Raw genomic sequence first — 19,567 nt, forward strand, 5'->3', positions numbered from 1 at the left:
AAGTGGTCCTACCACCAGTAATTACGCAAATTATAATTTTGCGGGTTTCTTTTTTATTACACGATGTTATTCCTTCACCGTGGAAGTCAATCGTGAACATTTGTTGAGTACGTATTTCATTTGAAAAATTGGTACCCGCCTGCGAGATTCGAACACCGTTGCATCGCTTCAACACGAATGCACCGGACGTCTTATCCGTTAGGCCACGACGACCGACGACGACATATTATAAAGTGTACTTGGATAAAGCCTGTCTTCTTTAAATTAGTAACTCTATTCCTTAGCGTTCTCATTTTAGGTGTACAATAATTCCTTTAACACAACCCTTTTAGCATATTTGAGGTTGACTTTAATTAATTTAAATAACTAATTACAAACAGATATTCTGACGTGACGTTAGAGGAAGTTTTTGACACGCTTTTATTAGTTTTCCGTCTTTACATTTGTATGTACGGAACCTTTGAACATTATCTTGACTAAATTACACGGAACGATGACAATAATATAATGAATATAATGTTAAAACTTCGCCTTAACATCTTACCGGTATCAGCAGAATAAAAAAAGTTGAAATATATTGTTAGTTTGATTTCTTGTTTAAGCGTCTTTTTTAATTACTTAAAACTAACATCTTCTTCTTCTTCGTCGCTTTCTTCATTACTAAAGGTCGTGTCCTTAAAACATGTAATATATTGACTAGTTATAACTATATACATAGTAGTATATATACAAGTTTCTATTAGTTCAGATCACAACTTCCACAAAACAAAAATGGGCTATAATTCCTACAAACAGCTAGCTTGAAAAATTTTAAAGTTTAATTTAAAAATTAAAAAAAAAATATAACTGAAAAAAATATCAAAATAAGTATGTGGTTGTAACTGCAATTAAAATTAAGATCTTCGGCAGCTCTTCTTATTAAAAACACCCAACAAATAGCTGATATTCTATCAACTGAATTCCCAATATGAGTTGATGTTCTACGCTTATTGTTGTGTGGTTGGCTTACATTTATCGACAGACTTATCATAACTTTATGATTTTAATTACTTCAACTTTTATTCCTTTACATTAATTTTGAAGATGATCAGTAAAATATTTTTTTAAATTTATTTTTGGAATCAGATACTTGTACAAAAATTTTCCTTGGTATCACGTAGTCACGTACGAATAGTGTTCTTGTTTCCCATATCTTACTGCATGCGGAGTTGGCGCAGTTTGTCCTCTTATAATTTTGCATAAGTATTTTGCATGAGTTGTACGACCAGCCGCCTGCCTGATGTCAAACCCTTCTTCTGTTTTATCTCATATATAATAATTCTCATATACAAAGAGTAAATGAAAATAATATGTGCGTTGAGTATGTAAATACGTTGATTACTTGTATGGTGAGCCCTACATTTAGAATTACCGAAATTCGCTTCTTGACCTACAGCTATATGTTACAATCACATTATTTTTGCACATAAATTAGGGCTGTCTTACCAAGAAATAACGAAAATATTGATGAAAAAATGAAACAAAATAAATATAATATTTTAATTAAACTCCTAACTTTGATATTATTTTTATTGTCGCACGATTCTTAATTATGATACGCGACCAGCACCTAGAACACTAGGAGTAGGGACCCTGGTAACCGTACTCGTCGAGCCCGGCATAGAGTTCGACGAGCAACCTAACCTAAACATCAGCCCGTTGAGTTTCTCGCCGGATCTTCTCAGCGGCTCGCGATTCCGATCCGGTAGTAGATTCATTCACGAAGCAGCTACTCTTGAGTTGTTAGGTTTCCTTTGGAGACGCTCGGGTAGCAAATCCTGCCCCTCCTGGCTGAGCCCTTGCTCGTCCACCTGTCCTCGTGAAACTGGAAAGACCTCCGGGCCAACAGTAATCCCTCAATCATAAAAAAAAAGTTCTACACTTTACCGCGTTTGAAATGTTACAATCTATTCACGGACTAATGCATTGAATTGTAGGCAATGCGGTATTTCGTGTACACATTGAAAACTAAGGCTTGTTGTATTGCGCTATCAACAGGCTATATTGATTGAGAAGGACCGTGACCCCGCTTCGACCGACATATTTAGTTGTTTCAAACAAACAATTGCGGGCCTTGTTCGTTCACGTTCTAGCAGCTCACTTAATTTCCTGTCGATTCACTGTCACGTTTAATAAAATGAGTGATGATACGTCGGGATATGCAAATGTTAATAGCTATTTTTCGTTTTATATTCCATAGGCAGATAAAGGCTTTGCTGTGTAAAAATTATAGCTCAAGTTAGAACGGATGTTTTGTAAAGTCTTTTTTTCACTTAGATGGGTGGACGAGCTCACAGCCCACCTGTTTTCAGTGGTTCAAACCGAAACGCATTACTGCTTCACGGCAGAAATAGACGGGGTGGTGGTACCTACCCGTGCGGACTCGCAACAGGTCCTACCACCAATAATTACGTTATAATTTTGCGGGTTTGATTTTAAACTCCCACTAAGTCTAGCAAATATTGTTATTCCTTAATTATAATAAATAATAATAATAATATAGGAATAACAACAACGGTGAAGGCACCGTGGAAGTCAATCGTGAACATTTCTTAAGAACATATTATTTCATTGGAAAAATTGGTACCCGCCGGCGGGATTCAAACACCGTTGCATCGCTCGATACGAATGCACCCGACGTCTTATCCTTTAGGCCCCGACGAATTCAAGTGATAATCACATTAGACCTTAGTCCCCAGAATGCATCAGACCACTTAGCATGTATCGCACCGTACCAACGAAAATTTACGATAATTCAGCAATCTATATTCAGCATTTATAAAATTTCGAATTCAGAGAACATAATCCAGAATTATGTGACTCGGTCAGAAGCGTATCAATTTCGATCGTCAAACAACCTATCTAAGCCCACGACTTATTCAGGGTTCCGTTTGGCTTCGCAAACACAGCCGCGGTGGTCCCGGATAAACGTCAGCTTATGACAACCGGCCACCGATTCGAAGCGGATATAGTCGGCTTCGAAATTTCGCGTAATCATGATCGACTTGTCAAAATGAGGATTGATACGAGAAATCAATTCGACATTTGTGGGACACTGAACAATGATATCGAATGCGTAATTTGTATGTTGAAGTGCTGATATCCTCATTGTGTTTCGGGGTATGTGTCCGCATTTAGATCAGATGACTCCGGTCTATTTAATATCAGGTGGGCCGTAAGCTCGATTACCCGTATTCGCAGCAAAAAAAAAACTAATGGCACTCGGGGACTGCTGCGGTAAAGCTATTGCATAGCATTCTTTATCAACTTATGTAATTATAATTAGACAAAATAATTTAATATTAAAACAATAATAAAATAAGACCACGCTATATAAGTATTTATAAACATTGACAAAAGCAAAAAATTAACACTACACAAGCGCAACGTGTGAATGTGTTAAACGCGAGCTACATGATAGGCGGAGTGGGAGGTGTTAGGTATTATTTTCGTTACGGGATTTCGTGATTCGGTCGCCACGCTCAAAGCCCGCGATATAAGTTATGCAATAACTTCAAAATTGACTTCGGAAAATCCTCAAAAATAAATTTAAGTAATCTCTGCAATATTTATGTAAACGCAAAGTAGATGGATGTAGTAACTCTGGACACCTTTAAAAGACTCGTAAGACACCTTTAAATGGAAACGTTTTATCAAAAGTGAGCTTCTCTTCGTAAAATAGATTATGTGACAATAAAATAAATGTAAAAGGCACTCCGTCTGTGAAGTGCTTGAAGCTAAATTTACGTTTTGACCTTAAGACTTAGAATTGGTGACAGTTTTCTTTGAAGTTTGTAGTGAAACGGAAAAAATATGATATTATTTTTATGGGACCGATGGAAATTTCTTCATCTTGTCCTTCTTCAAACGAGGCTTGTGGAAAATACTCAACGGTAGGCAGCGGCTTGGCTTTGCCCCTGGCATTGCTGAAGACCATAGGCGACGGTAATCACTCACCATCAGGTGGGCCGAATGCTCGTTGCCTACAAGGGCAATAAAAAATAAAAATCTATGCAGGGTTAATGACATGACCAGATAGCGAATTAGGAAAAAAAAAAATTAGTTAAGAACTCCCACTAAGTCTAGCAATTTAAAGGTATGCATTTTTTGCAGAATAACCAAACTGAGTTATATTAATTTCATATGAACATCAACTGGTGTAATTTAAATTGCTTTATTTTTACAGATGAATTCACCAACTACCTGATGTTCAATTGTTAGCGGAGCACATAAACACAACATCAATTTTATACATATTTCAAAATATTCAATTCTATTGGGTTCTTTGGGTCAATTAAAGTCACAAAACAACATCGTGGAGAATGACTTATGTCAAATTTTGACATTGTAAACGTCGTGTACAGTAAGGAACGAAATAAGTCTGAAGACTTACCGGTTCGCCTTCCTTCCACTGCCTCGCGCTCCCTGGGCTCAGCGTCGTTTCCGGAGGTGGGACCGTCTGTCCCTTGACTGGTACACGATGAACAATTGTCGCTGGTTCTAATGGTTACGCGTGACTTGCGTTGGGTAATTTTTGTTGTTTGTAATAAAGAATGTCTGCCGCGGAACGCGTGTGTTAAGTTACTATATGACGGCGATCTCAGCCCGTAGGCTGGGAGGGGTTGCTCAGCAAGCTTCTGGTTGGCTAGCCGGCCGTCTACAGGCGAGATCGAACCTTACTGTACCTAGGTTAAGATTTGTGTTGTCTTGAAGATGTATTGCCTAATACTCGATATTAATAAAAATACAGAAACACGAAAAATCTGTTTCAGTACGAAACATGCCGCTCACCTTAAAATAATGCAATTGTTTTAACACTACTTATGAAGGAATTTAAACCTCAGTAACTCAACCACGTATGTGTGAAAATTAAAAGTACTAATAAAAAAAAATTAAAAAAGCAATGAGTAACATAATAATAATAAAAAAGTTAATTTATTGGAAGTAGACAAAGTTTGACTACTGCACGTTTAACGAAGGTATTACCGATTTGAACAGTTACTACGCGAGTAACATTGTCGGACCCGGGATGAAGAGCGTGTACGCGAGCCAGTCTCCAGTGTAATGGAGGAAGATTATCGTCGCGTACCACGACAATGGTGCCTTCACGTATGAGTGGTCCGCGTTTGTGAAACCATTTATTGCGACTGGATAAGATCCAGAATCTTTGAAATAAAATGTGTTGAACAGACCGAGGTCCGGCATGCAAATTTATGATATGAGCGTTATCGATTATTAAAAAAGTTAAATGATGTTTTTTAGGTAGAATCGACTGGTACTTAGAATCAAAATTCAAAATCGACTTGTGAAGTCGTCCTTCTACTCGTAAATTATTGTCTTTGTCAAGAAAGGGATTTAAACGTCTGAGTTTATTTGAAGGATATTTTCCCTGTGAAATATTTTTTATGTCCTCATAAAAACAAAATAATTGATCTCTGTGAATTAATTTCATTAAAGAAAACTCATACTCGGACACTGTAATAAAATCAGGATAGGATTTTTTTATTCGCTTACAATTATTGTAAAAACGAAATATTCGAGCTGTAATTCTAACGAGTTTACCTAACGTGGAAAAGCGTGATATGAATTCCACGTCCTCCGGTTGTGTTATTACTGAATTCAGCATTACTGTTAAATTACGTCTTTCCTCCGTAGTATTAGGAATGTTTTTGTTCGTGGGCCAGCAAAACGGCTCTCGGGCAAGCCACGGTGGGCCATTAAACCACATTTCATTATTTAGAAATGTTTGAGGAAGCATCCCACGAGATGGAGCATCTGCTGGGTTATCCTCAGATGGAACGTGACGCCAGCACCTTGCTGGAAGTCGTGAGAGTATCTCGCTCGTTCGATTAGACACGAAGGTTTTCCATTCGTGAGGTGGTGATCGAAGCCACGCTAACACAATAGAAGAATCTGACCATGCGTATATATCTTCGCAGTTCACACGATCTTTATAAATACATAGCACCCTCTCACACAGCTGAGACAATAATACCGCCGCACATAACTCTAAGCGTGGTATCGTCAAAACCGGTTTGATAGGCGCCACGCGAGTTTTTGCAATTAAAAGAAAGCATCTAACATTATGTTGTAAGTCCGTAAGACGTAGGTAAATGCTAGCAGCATATGCTTTCTCGGATGCGTCCGAAAACCCATGAATTTGGACAGCGTATGTATTTGGCAAAACATAACGTGGAATTTCTAATTGCGATAAGAGTGGTAACTCATTGATAAAGGTCGACCACGCGTTTGCTATATTCACGGGCAGTGGGTCGTCCCAGCCAACTTTTGATAACCATAATAATTGTATTAAATGTTTGGCATATAAAGTGACAGGAGCGAGCCAACCCATGGGATCATAAATTTTCGCTATTTGAGAGAGAATCGCACGTTTTGTTATTTTATCGGTTCCTACTTGAACAGAAAATGAAAAGACGTCAAGCTTTGGGTTCCACTGCAGACCGAGGACTTTGATTTGCATATCATTTTCCATGGAAGCGAAGGATATGTTGTCCTGCCGCTCACCGTGAAGACTTGGCGTCTGAACTGCCGCGAGTATCGCGGGCGAGTTGCTGCACCACTTTCGCAGTTCGAATCCCGCTGATTGACAAATACCAATTAATTGTTGTTGTAAAACTAAAGCACGTGACTCGTCACTTTCTCCCGTGACTACGTCATCAACAAACACTTGGTCCCTCAGGACCTCGGAGGCTAACGGGAACCGCGTCTGCTCATCGACAGCTAGTTGTCGTATCGTGCGTAATGCTAAATATGGTGAAGAACTAATGCCGAAAGTAACTGTTCGGAGTCGATAGTCGCGTACGGGTTCATTTAATGATGACCGCCATAAGATTCGTTGAAAATCGCGATCCGACTCGCGTATTAAAATGTTTCGGTAAATTTGTTTTATATCTGCCGTGAAAGCAATAGAATTTAATCTAAATTTTAGTAAAACATCGACTATATCTTGATGCAATTTAGGACCGACTAACAAGATGTCATTCAAAGACTTTCCATTGGAAGTTTTGCAACCTGCATCAAAAACAACGCGCGTTCGAGTAGTAGTACTCGATTCTTTGACCACGCAGTGGTGCGGTATGTAATACGAATTGTCCGGGACCAGGGATGGAGTGTTAACTAACTCCATGTGGTCAAGATCCTCGTATTCTTTTAAACACGTGTGATAGTCCATTTTTAACAAAGGGTTACGTTCTAAACGATATTCTAATTTATTTAATCTAGCTAAAGCTATACTCCGGGATTCACCTAAGGACGGGGAATCCGGTCTAAGCGGAAGGGGGACTATGTATCGTCCGGTTTTGTCACGAGTATGTGAGCTAACAAATAACGATTCGCACAAAGTTTCATCTGGAGTGAACTCTTTCCTGTCAGGCAACGACTCCAGTTCCCAAAATTTTGTTAGTTCCATGTCATCGTAGGATGAGCTAAAACTTGAATGATAAACTTGTATTCCTGTAGTAACAGGGGAAGAATTGTGATTGAAAGAAAGACTACCTAACAATAGATAACCGAAGATGCTATTTATAGCTATCGGCGAACCAGGTGGTCCCGTAATCACATTGCCTAATAATATTTGGGACAGTATGTCCGCACCTAAAAGCATTTCCACTGGTTGTGGAGTATGAAAATTGGGATCAGCTAATGTATTATTCTGTATATGAGGCCATTCCGTGAAAGGTAAAGAAAGGCTTGGCATATTTTGTAAAACAATCTTTGGTAAAATAAATGCTTCAACCGGAATCGAAGGCTGATCCCCATTGCGAGGGGTAACGCAAAACGTTACGAAGCCATTCGGATATACAGGCTTACTATCACCCACACCGAACACCGGAACGTTAGTATATTTACGCGCTAAATTTAAACGCTGCGCGCAAGCCTCTGTGATAAATGTCGCCTGACTACCACTATCTACAATACATCGAACGATGTGTTTAATACGCGGAGTCACACATACATGGATGAGCGCTGTGGCTAACAAAACTGTACCCCGAACACACGATGCAGTAGACTGTGTGTGATTCACCGCGGTCATGACGTGTTGAGCGGCTACGTCAGATTGAGATGAATCGTTGCGCGAGAGAGATGCAGAACTACTTTCTGTCATACCACTATTTACTGTAACCGACAAACGATGAGAATCAAAATGAAGCAAAGTGTGATGTCTTTTTTGACACGAGCGACACACAAAATTGGACTTGCATTGTTTCACATCATGACCGACATTTAAACAATTAAAACAAACGTTTTTATTTTGAATGAAAGAATATCTATCACGCGGAGATAAATTTAGAAATTTGCTGCATTTATTTAACGTATGCTGAGCCTCACAACATAAACATAAATTCGTGTTTTTATTTATTAAGGGAACGTCATGAATGACGCTAGCGGCAAATGAACGTCGCGTACCTAAGGTTGCTTCGCTTGACTTAGAAACAACACGGGATGAATTTTGCGGTAATGTTCGAGAACTACCCCCGTGTTCGACCATTTTAACATTTGTATTTAAACTAACCGAATTTGAGTTTGAAAACTGGCATGCAGATATCTCACGTTCTAAGAAGTTTATTAACGTGTCAATGTCTGGAATATCGCATGGTTTTATTAGAGATAACTCGAACCTCTTACGTATTGAGGGTGGTATTTTACGCAGTAGGATGTTCAATAATAAAAAACTCCATTGTTTCGTGGGCAATGGCATAACTTCCAACGCTTTTATATTTTCTTGATATACGTTCAGTAAATTACGCAAAGTAAGAATGTTTCTTTCGGAACAAGGTTCGATATCGAGTATTTTGTCGATATGTTTCACTGCGATCACCCGTTTATTATCATACCGAGAAATTAAAATGTTCAAAGCCACAAAGTAATTGTCCTCAGTTATCGGTAGTGACTTTATTAAATTATACGGCTCATTTTTTAAAGTTAAAAGTAAATAACGGAATTTCTCCGTGTTGGTGAAGGCATCACTGTCGTGCACTAACGAACGAAATAAATCATAAAACGGGGGCCACTCGGTAGGTTCCCCGTTGAAACACGGCATAGGTAAGGTGGGTAGTTTGGTTGCGCAACCACCGCTATGAGCATTGAACGAAGAATTTACAATTGAAGGTCGACTCATTCGTCTACTCTCTTCATCCGATTTTTTCAAACTATTCATATGAGCAATTATGGCGTAGTAACAATCATTAAAATCACCACGAATTTTAAGCTGTTCATCTTTATCGAAACATTTCGATTTTATTAGAAACTTTTCAATTTTCGATTGTAGCTTTGAGAACTTTCTGTGTTGAGAAGTTAGGTCTATAACACGAGATCTAAATTGCTGTTCATTAATTTGAGCAACTTGTAGTGTACGTTTGATATCGTCAAGAATTATTTCGCGTTCAAACAAATCTTGTTCGATATCCGCCATGATGGCTACGGAGCAGCGCGAGTTAATGGCGGTTATCGTGAATTTTATTTTATTACAAATTAAAAATGAATACTAACTCAAGACAACACAAGGTCACGCTATGTAATCCGGCTCGAAGGACCACAGAATATGTACAGTAAGGAACGAAATAAGTCTGAAGACTTACCGGTTCGCCTTCCTTCCACTGCCTCGCGCTCCCTGGGCTCAGCGTCGTTTCCGGAGGTGGGACCGTCTGTCCCTTGACTGGTACACGATGAACAATTGTCGCTGGTTCTAATGGTTACGCGTGACTTGCGTTGGGTAATTTTTGTTGTTTGTAATAAAGAATGTCTGCCGCGGAACGCGTGTGTTAAGTTACTATATGACGGCGATCTCAGCCCGTAGGCTGGGAGGGGTTGCTCAGCAAGCTTCTGGTTGGCTAGCCGGCCGTCTACAGGCGAGATCGAACCTTACTGTACCTAGGTTAAGATTTGTGTTGTCTTGAAGATGTATTGCCTAATACTCGATATTAATAAAAATACAGAAACACGAAAAATCTGTTTCAGTACGAAACACGTCGTAACGCTATCAAAAAACTTACTTATAATAAATATCACTGTAATATTATTAAGGCCTTGTTTTGATTGTTATTGAACCGATGGAATGTTGTTTAGTCTAGAATAAAAAAGTACGGGGTAAACTCCGTAACAGAGTTGAAACTCTAATAAACGAAATTGTCGGCTTGCTGTGTAGTCATGAGAATTCTTAATTAAGAAAGTAAATCAACTTGAAATTATAATTATTTAAAAGACTTATTGTAAAGAATTAAGCTTTATAGAATACGAATGATGATGAAACGACCGCTCAACCATCCTTGGCGCCGTCAAATAAATCTATGTTATGGTTATCTAGGAAACAAGAATATTTATGCAATTATTTATAATGTCAATACTATAAAACTCGTCAAAGCTTTTTTATTTTATTTTTATTGCTTAGATGGGTGGACGAGCTCACAGCCCACCTGGTGTTGAGTGGTTACTGGAGCCCATAGACATCTACGACGTAAAAGTGCCACCCACCTTAAGATATAACTTCTGTCTCAAGTATAGTTACAACGGCTTAAAATATATGACTATAGCAAAAACACCCCCAGAGACATTGAACAGATAAAAATTTAAACAGATATTTTAATGCGACTATTTCGGTGGTGCAGTAGTAGGTTCGTTTCTCACATAGGGCAAACATTCGTGCGATGAATAGTTTTTTTTTTCTCTTCATTTGAGTATTTATTATCTATATATGTATATATTTAAAAATATAAAGTAGATATGTATGTAAGTCTCGGGTACACGAGATAACACAAGGAATTCTAATTTGGGACCGAATGACCGTGCGTGATTTGTTCCCAGTTGTTATTATAGTTTTTTTTTATCCAAAAACTTTTTGTCAAAAGTTTATGTCACTTAAATTTCAGTAATAAATTTGAAAATTAAATTACTCAAATCGCTAAGAAAACAAAGTTAACAACATATTTTCTCGTGTCATTTTAAAAGATTCTCACATTTATCACACTCTTTTGTCATTTATTAATCATAATAATTTACTACCTACTTACACTTTGAATAAACAAATTGTCTTGTCAGCTAACGGATTATGAGCTTATACTCCAGCACTAAAAGTTGATTTTATCTTGTCGTCAGCTTGTGAGTATATTACAGTAACTTTACAACGTCGAGTGGCAAGCACTTCGTCAAGCTGGCTCAACGACGCCAGTGTGATAGATTGGCTTTGCTCTTCGCTAAAGTAACGTATACAGAGACACCTACTTTTAAAACAACGTATATCATCTCTTCTGAAATGACTGAAACGCAAATAATGTATTGGAATTACGACAGACAAAAAACAACATAGTTAGTAGCGTGTGTTATTTTAAACTCAAAGCTTACCTTAATATGGTGGTTTAGATAAAGGTATTTTTTTAAAGGCTATTAGAAAGATTTGATATTTGTTGAAAGAAGAGAAGAGAAGAGGGAAGAACAAGAATACCACCCACCATCAGCTCAGACCCAACCAACATAATCCCGCAGCTCATCACCCCTGCTTTAATAGACAAGGACTTACAAGCCCGGGCAGAGGGGCTTCCCCAAGGCTCGTCCCACGCCCCCGTAAGGGGACGCGACGATCCGATTGTAGTATAGTAGTGTTCGAAGAATTACATTGTGAAAGGCGCTGGATATGACATCGCTGAAGTCCGGATTATTTAATTCAATTATTAAGATCTTCTAGCTTCAAATTGATACACGATACTGATGCTGTTAAGTACAACAATGAGATTGAATCTTGTGAGCCGGCATGGGTAGGTACCACCACCCCGCTTAGCTCTGTCGTGATAAAGCGATGCGTTTCGATTTGAAGGGCGGGGCAGCTGCTGTACTCTAAAACGGAGACTTCTCGTATCTCAGGGTGATTGCGTGCATGTACCGTATGTAACTTAAGGTAGATAAGGTTGATTTTTCATTAAAAAAACGTATCGTATGTGTCTCGGTTTGTTTTGGCTAAACGTGTTTAATGCTAATAAACTCACTGAGCCTTATTGTCCCCATTTTTTCCCCTATTTATTCTAGTAACCTCAAGGGGTTCAAGTAGATTCACCTGACGAGTAGGTGAGCTCACAGGTCTCTAACCTGGCAAATTGGCTAACACTATCCCTAGCAAGAGCAGTGCTTCGTAGAATCTACCACTGGATTGGAAACGCGACCCACTCAGAAAATCCGGCGAGAAACTTAATAGGCCAAAACCCCGAGTTAAAAACCTTATGCATTAACATACAGTAACAATTAATTAATCAATAGCTAGGTGGCACTTAAGACCGCTCGGTCGCAAGGCGCCTGAGTAAGCTAATAAAAACCCTTTAGAACTCTCATATCCCGTTCAACAATACATCGTAAAACTTTGAGGGGCGCACTTATTACATTTATACTAGGAAAAGCTATCCTATAAAAGAGACGCTCTTGGTGAATTTTTTATAGCGCACATCCAAGTAAATAGCAATTTTACATTTTATACGTGGTGCATCTTTAATTCTGTTATTACCATATAATACACCCAGACAATTACATATAAATGAAAATAAAAAAAGAATATTTATGACAGATTTTAATTAAATCCAAACGATAATCCGATCACTAATTCTATGACAGTGTATGTGTATATACATACATAAGTGGGTGGTCAGTAGAAGCCAGTCATCCAGGTCACAAGGTATTTTTGTTGCGTGTTAAATTCTGTATAGTAAATCCAGTAATATACGCGTAATTATACAATACTAGAGGTCCCGCAGTAGTCGAAATTCGACTATAATTAATTGATATTATAAGTTTGTACACTACTACGATTGTATTTTATACTTCTATAATCACAAATTTCGCCAAGTTTACTCTATAAAAAATATTAACAAAGACAAACAATATTTAATCTCAATTTGACAACAGACGTCAAGAACAAAAGTTTGACAATAAATAGTATGCATGCGTGTGTGCGTCAAATACACGGTATGTAGTGTGTGTAATGCTTTCTTTATTGATATAATGTATCTTTTATTATTTATTTTAAAAAAAAATTAACATTGTGCACTTCTTCTCTATATTCTCTATAAGTGTGGAAAATTTCATACTCCTCCGTCCGCACAATTTTCGTAAAAAGGGATACAAAGTTTTTGCTTCACGTATTAATTTATAGATAATCGAGACTTGAATGAATCACAGTTGAGAATTCATGTTTCATTGTCAAAGTTATGCCGGCAATTACGTTAATACATTTAATGTTTATTTAGCATCAAGGTATAATCTCGTCGTGGCCATTAAGAGTGGTAAAAAAATACGTAAGACTACTATTTTAAAGAGATGAACGCTTAACACGCACTTATATTCTGCTTAGTTTTCAATACTTAACTGAAAATTACTATTTTTTTCTTTTTTTTCTTTATATACATATACTTTTATTATATAAAATATATAATATACTTTTTCTAAGAAAAACGTCAGCTAAAATAACATTAGTTTTTTGTGTTATTGAAATTTCATGAAAATAATCTTCATTAGTTTGATAGTCAATTCAAGAATTTTTATATACTTTTGACACAAAATAATTTCACTATAAAATACCTAAATTTCTATTAAAATTCGTAAACTTACATACGTATTAAATAATTCTAATTTATAAATGTTTTGATTGTTTTCATTAAAATAATATAGTGAATAATTGTTATAAACTATACTTATGTTTCGACTAATTCCAAAGTTATAACTAAGATCATGTAGCTTTTATTACAATTTTACACGTATAATGAATTAGCAGTGTATGTCGATAATCATAGTTCGTATTCTGTTCCTCAACCAAAAAAATATTTAAAAAAAATTGATATCCTATTTCACTCAACACAAATTTATTTCAGTTTCTTATTCAATTTCGCCTTTTGTCCGAGCTTAACATAATTAGATTGTCAAAAATTAATGAGGATTTCTGAGAAGGTATAGTCGCTCCAAAAAGGAGCCCCACACCTTGTATAGTCGTGCTCGCAATGTAATGACTACATTGCATGTCGGCATACACACGTACGTCTACCGCAATATGACGCAGGACGAATTGAATGAGTATAGAATCCTACTAATAATATTATAAATGTGAAAGTTTGTAAGAATGTATGGTTGTATGTTTTTTACTACTAGAGGTCCCGCAGTAGTCGAAATTCGACTATAATTAATTGGAGTTGTAAGTTTGTACACTATTATGATTGTATTTTATACTTCTATAATCAAACAATATTTAATCTATTCTCAATTTGAGCACAGACGTCAAGAACAAAAGTTTGAAAATAAATTGTATGCGTGTGTACGTCAAATACATGGTTTGTAGTGTGTGTAATGTTTTCTTTACTGATTTAATGTATCTTTTATGCATGGCTCAGTAAATCCGAGGCCATGTGGTTCCACAAGCCCCGGAGAGTGCCACCTGTCGATGCCCATATCGTGGTTGGAGGCGTCCGTATCGGGGTCGGGGTGCAGTCGTTGGACCTTCCGTGCTCACTTTCAGAGCCTGGTCCCTCGTTTGTTGGGGGTGGTCCTTGTGGATTAGGTGAATCGTGACAGAGGACGGCTCACGCAGGTGCTCACTGGGCATGGTTGTTTCGGTGAGTTCCTGCACCGGATCGGAGCCGAGCCGGCGGCAGAGTGCCACCATTGTGGTTGCGACTTGGACACGGCAGAGCATACGCTCGTCGCCTGCCCCGCATGGGAGGGGTGGCGCTGTGTCCTCGTCGCAAAAATAGGAAACGACTTGTCGTTGCCGAGTGTTGTGGCATCGATGCTCGGTGTCGACGAGTCGTGGAAGGCGATGCTCGACTTCTGCGAGTGCACCATCTCGCAGAAGGAGGCGGCGGGGCGCGTGAGAGACGCGCAAGCCCGCCGCCGTCGGGCGGGGGCCAGGGAGGCGGATCTCGCCCAAGCCCTGGCCCTCTAAGGGTTTCGGGTCCCCTTCACATGTCAGTCTGTGGACCGGCGAAGGGGGCCTAAGAAGACGACGTGCAAGCTGCTCTGCACGCGTTTTACGCAAGAGCATCCGGGTGATGCAAGGCCGGCTATCCTCGACCCACGCTGGTTCTGACCCAGCGGGGTATTCCGTAGGATAACCCATTCTAACCGGCGCCATCTAGGCGGGCTCCGGATAGCCTGCCAACCGAGAGGGCTGGTGGTCGTGGCGCCGACGACCGCCAGTCCGGCGTCCCGAGGGGGAGGGTGATGGGAGAGATGTGCTCCGCACTAAACGCTTCACTTTCCCCCCTTTGCCTTTTCATGGGTTCTGTCTCATGCGAGGTTCGGACGCGGGTTGTTGAGCGACAGGAGATTTTAGTCAGTTCGACTCCGACATGCCCCGCCCTTCATCCCCAGGGGAGGGCGGAAGTCCGGCGATTTCCTCCTGATAAAAAAAAAAAAATCTTTTATGCATTATTTAAAAAAAATATTTGCATTGTGCACTTCTTCTCTATATTATCTATAAGTGTGGAAAATTTCATACTCCTCCGTCCGCGCAATTTTCGTAAAAAGAGATACAAAGTTTTTGCTTCACGTATTAATACATAGATTTCACGCAAAAACTACTGTATCGATTTTGATGAAACTTTACAATAATATAACTCACACATCAGAATATTTTTTTTTTTTTTTTTTTTATTGCTTAGATGTGTGGACGAGCTCACAGCCCACCTGGTGTTAAGTGGTTACTGGAGCCCATAGACACCTACAACGTAAATGCGCCACACACCTTGAGATATAGTTCTAAGGTCTCAGTATAGTCACAACGGCTGCCCCACCCTTCAAACCGAAACGCATTACTGCTTCACGGCAGAAATAGGCGGGGCGGTGGTACCTACCCGTGCGGACTCACAAGAGGTCCTACCACCAGTAAATACACATAGGCTTATAATTTATGAAGATGTAGTGTGAATTATTCAAAATATAATGATAAATGTCAAGTAGGTTGGAAAAAAATCTGACATTTGCGTGCCATTCTGGCGTGCGCTGAAAAACCGATGGAGTTAGTCGTATATAATTTATTATGGATATGTTTATCTTAAATAGTTCTACAAAAAAGCTTGCAGCAGCATATATATCTTTCATTTATGTGTAAGCCATTATCGCCAAAATAGTGAATCATAAATGCAATAAATATTGATAATTTATTTCTAACGCATATTTTTGGTAGTTACAAATTGATCCTAATATGAAAATAAATACTTTTATTGCATCTCGTATTTAAAGTAGACAAATTTTATCTCTTACACTATATCATTTTGACAAGTACTTGAATTGTTATTATAAGTAAAATAGCGCGCGATATTAAGAGAGATGAGGAGAGAAAATTCAATAAGATCAATAATAAATTACAGTTCCCGAAGCGAAGTGAGGGCGGGTCGCTGGTTTGGATCAAATAAAAAAGATAAAATTTTATGTTTGAGTTTTTAAGCACGTTCGATTATTACTATTGATTGATTATTTTAGATTTTTAAGAATTATCACATGGATATGTAACATGAATCCACATGGATTATATTTATCTATAGTATACATCATAATATCGTAATATACTATAGATAATCCGCTGGATGCAAGTAGCCCAGGACCGATCTCTATGACGGAGCTTGGGAGGACCTATACAATAAAAATATGTTATTTTTTGTACGTTATTACAAAGTTAAGTCGTACACTGTGTGCATTACTAATATAAATCTTACGTTACGGACGTTTTTCCCGGTTAGGGTACCCCTCTGCATCGCCCCATAAGGAGCTTCATTCCAAAAAAAAAATAGTATTCAAAACATAGTGTTTATTATTATTATAATCAATAAACACAACATTATTTGTTTTATTTAGTAACATAAATTCTAAAAAAATTTACTGAAGATACTGAAAAATATCAAGTACAATTTTCTGTTTTAATTTGTTCTCAGATACATATTCCTGGCGATCTACACGGCGGAGATGATAATCAAATGCATAGCCAAGGGCTTTATCCTGAACAAGTACACTTACCTTAGGAACCCGTGGAACTGGCTGGACTTCGTCGTGATCACATCAGGGTACGCCACAATCGGTATGGAAGTGGGAAATTTGGCCGGCCTTAGGACCTTCAGAGTGTTGAGAGCACTAAAGACTGTCTCTATTATGCCAGGTAAGAATATATAAACTTACTTTTTTTTTATTGCTCAGATGGGTGGATGAGCTCACAGCCCACCTGGTGTTAAGTGGTTATTTAAGCCCATAGACATATACAACGTAAATGCGCCACCTAACTTGCGATATAAATTCTAAGATCTCAAGTATAGTTACAACGACTGCCCCACCCTTCAAACCGAAACGCATTAATGCTTCACGGAAGAAATAGGCGGGGTGGTGGTACTTACCCGTGCGAACTCACAAGAGGTCCAACCACCAGTAAATTACCATATTTATACATACATATATACATATTTATAAGTTGTGGTATTCGGTATTTGCTTAAAATACTAATAAAATTATACGCTCTCTATTGGTTCGATTTCAGTGTAATTTGGTGTTACGAATGTATTGAAATCTTTATATTAATTTTACTTAAGCATATCTATTATCTCAGCCAAATATATCTGATGACAATAAAACAGGGTACTCTGAATCTGGTCTCATGATTAACTTGAAAGATGGATGACAAAGCCCCTACATGACTACTAAACTCAGCGAGATTTAGTTTACTTAATATCTCTTAACATTTACGAATCGTGTTCTTGTTTGAACTAATATTTTTCAGTACAAAACGTATACTTTGAACACAAGCATATTTAATCATTTATGTATTAACATCGCGTTGAATATTTACTGTTTGTATATAACACATTAGATCATTTATCTTTTATCTCTATATATAAAAATGAATTGCTGTTCGTTAGTCTCACTAAAACTCGAGAACGGCTAGATCGATTTGGCTAATTTTGGTCTTGAATTATTTTTGGAAGTCCAGAGAAGGCTTAAAAGTTAGATAAATATGAAAATTCTCGGAATTAAATGAATATAACAATTTTGTTTATCCTTTGATGTGTCCCCCGTCGGACGGATTCCTTTTGTTTGTTTTAAGTTTATTTTATACAAAAGCTTAGGTTTTTTATTTATCGATGGAGGCACTATGAAGTCTGTCGGGTCAGCTAATTAAATAATAAAAATCTTCGCACTTATTTTATACTTTTAATAAAGAAAAATACTAAATCTAATATTATGCATCAAGATGATTTCGTTTGAGCAAACGCCCGGACAAATTCTTTCGGCAAATCTCGCCTTTAGCCTCGCTCAGAATTGGATTACGAACGGATCGTCGCAAAAACATAATATCCTACTGAAATCTCTAAGGAGCAGGAGACAAAAGTGAAACACCGCGCCATTTAAATACGGACCTAATTACAAAGAAGTTTCAGTAGTTGTCTCCTTGTCACTTAATTATAAAGGCTAACGTGTTAATTGCAGTTTTCGTTGAGAGACCCAAATTTCCACATTTACATTTTAATTAAAGGAGCAATTGGAATTTAGTTGACAGAAATTAATTCGGTTGATGTTAAATTCAGGCTACGTACCGTGCACCTTTAAAAAAATGTTTACTCATTTTTTTTTACATTTTATGGCTTAATTTGAACCACATATTTCAGTACAATTCTATTTAATGAGTCTTTTAACGTTGGTTAAATTATTGATATGTGTTTACAGAATGTGTCTCCATATAGCCATCTTGTAACATCTTCCATTATTGCCTAACTCTAGCAAATGTCTTGTCTTCCCTTCGCATATTTACCGCTTATTTACTTAATCTATATATTAATACGTGAAGCAAAAACTTTGTATCCCTTTTTACGAAAATTGTGCCGACGGAGGAGTATGAAATTTTCCACACTTATAGAGAATATAGAGAAGAAGTGCACAATGCTAATATTTTTTTTAAATAATGCATAAAAGATACATTAAATCAATAAAGAAAACATTACACACACTACATGCCATGTATTTGACGCACACACGCATGCATACTATTTATTGTCAAACTTTTGTTCTTGGTGTCTGTTGTCAAATTGAGAATAGATTAAATATTGTTTGCCTTTGGTAATATTTTTATAGTGTAGTCTTGGCGAAATTTGTGATTATAGAAGTATAAATTATAGTTATAATAGTGTACAAACTTACAATTCCAATTAATTATAGTCGAATTTCGACTACTGCGAGACCTCTAGTTTTAATAAATAGTCATATCTAGCTTGCCATCTTTTATCGTTTTAGATCGGTTGACGGATTTCCGGTTCGACTGGTGTTAAGTATTTACCAGAAACCATAGAGGTCACAATACAAATGCCCCCCCTCCCCTCGTCTCAAGACACGATGTCGGAATTCTCATTCTATTGTAAAACGGCTGTTCCACGCTTCAAACTATGCATTGCGCATGACTGATTTAGGACAGAATTAGATACCTAGCATGGTGAAACCTACCCGTGTGCGCATACAATAAGCCCTACCACAAATACCCTGGTAAAATAGTCAGATAACATTGCTA

The 19,567-nt window shown here is 37.8% G+C and overlaps 1 protein-coding gene across 3 annotated transcripts in view; it reads left to right on the top strand.

The window, feature by feature from the left end:
• The window catches only part of SC1 (voltage-dependent cation channel SC1), a 207,907-nt gene that overhangs the window by 147,608 nt on the left and 40,732 nt on the right, over window positions 1–19,567 (top strand). For all 3 annotated transcript variants that reach the window (NM_001258361.1, XM_062673803.1, XM_062673804.1), the window contains 1 exon segment: window positions 16,956–17,176. In NM_001258361.1, the coding sequence (NP_001245290.1) occupies window positions 16,956–17,176 (221 nt within the window).

This window comes from Bombyx mori, chromosome 19 (genome assembly GCF_030269925.1).
Source record: "Bombyx mori chromosome 19, ASM3026992v2".
In the NCBI taxonomy this organism is placed as follows: Eukaryota; Metazoa; Arthropoda; class Insecta; order Lepidoptera; family Bombycidae; genus Bombyx; species Bombyx mori.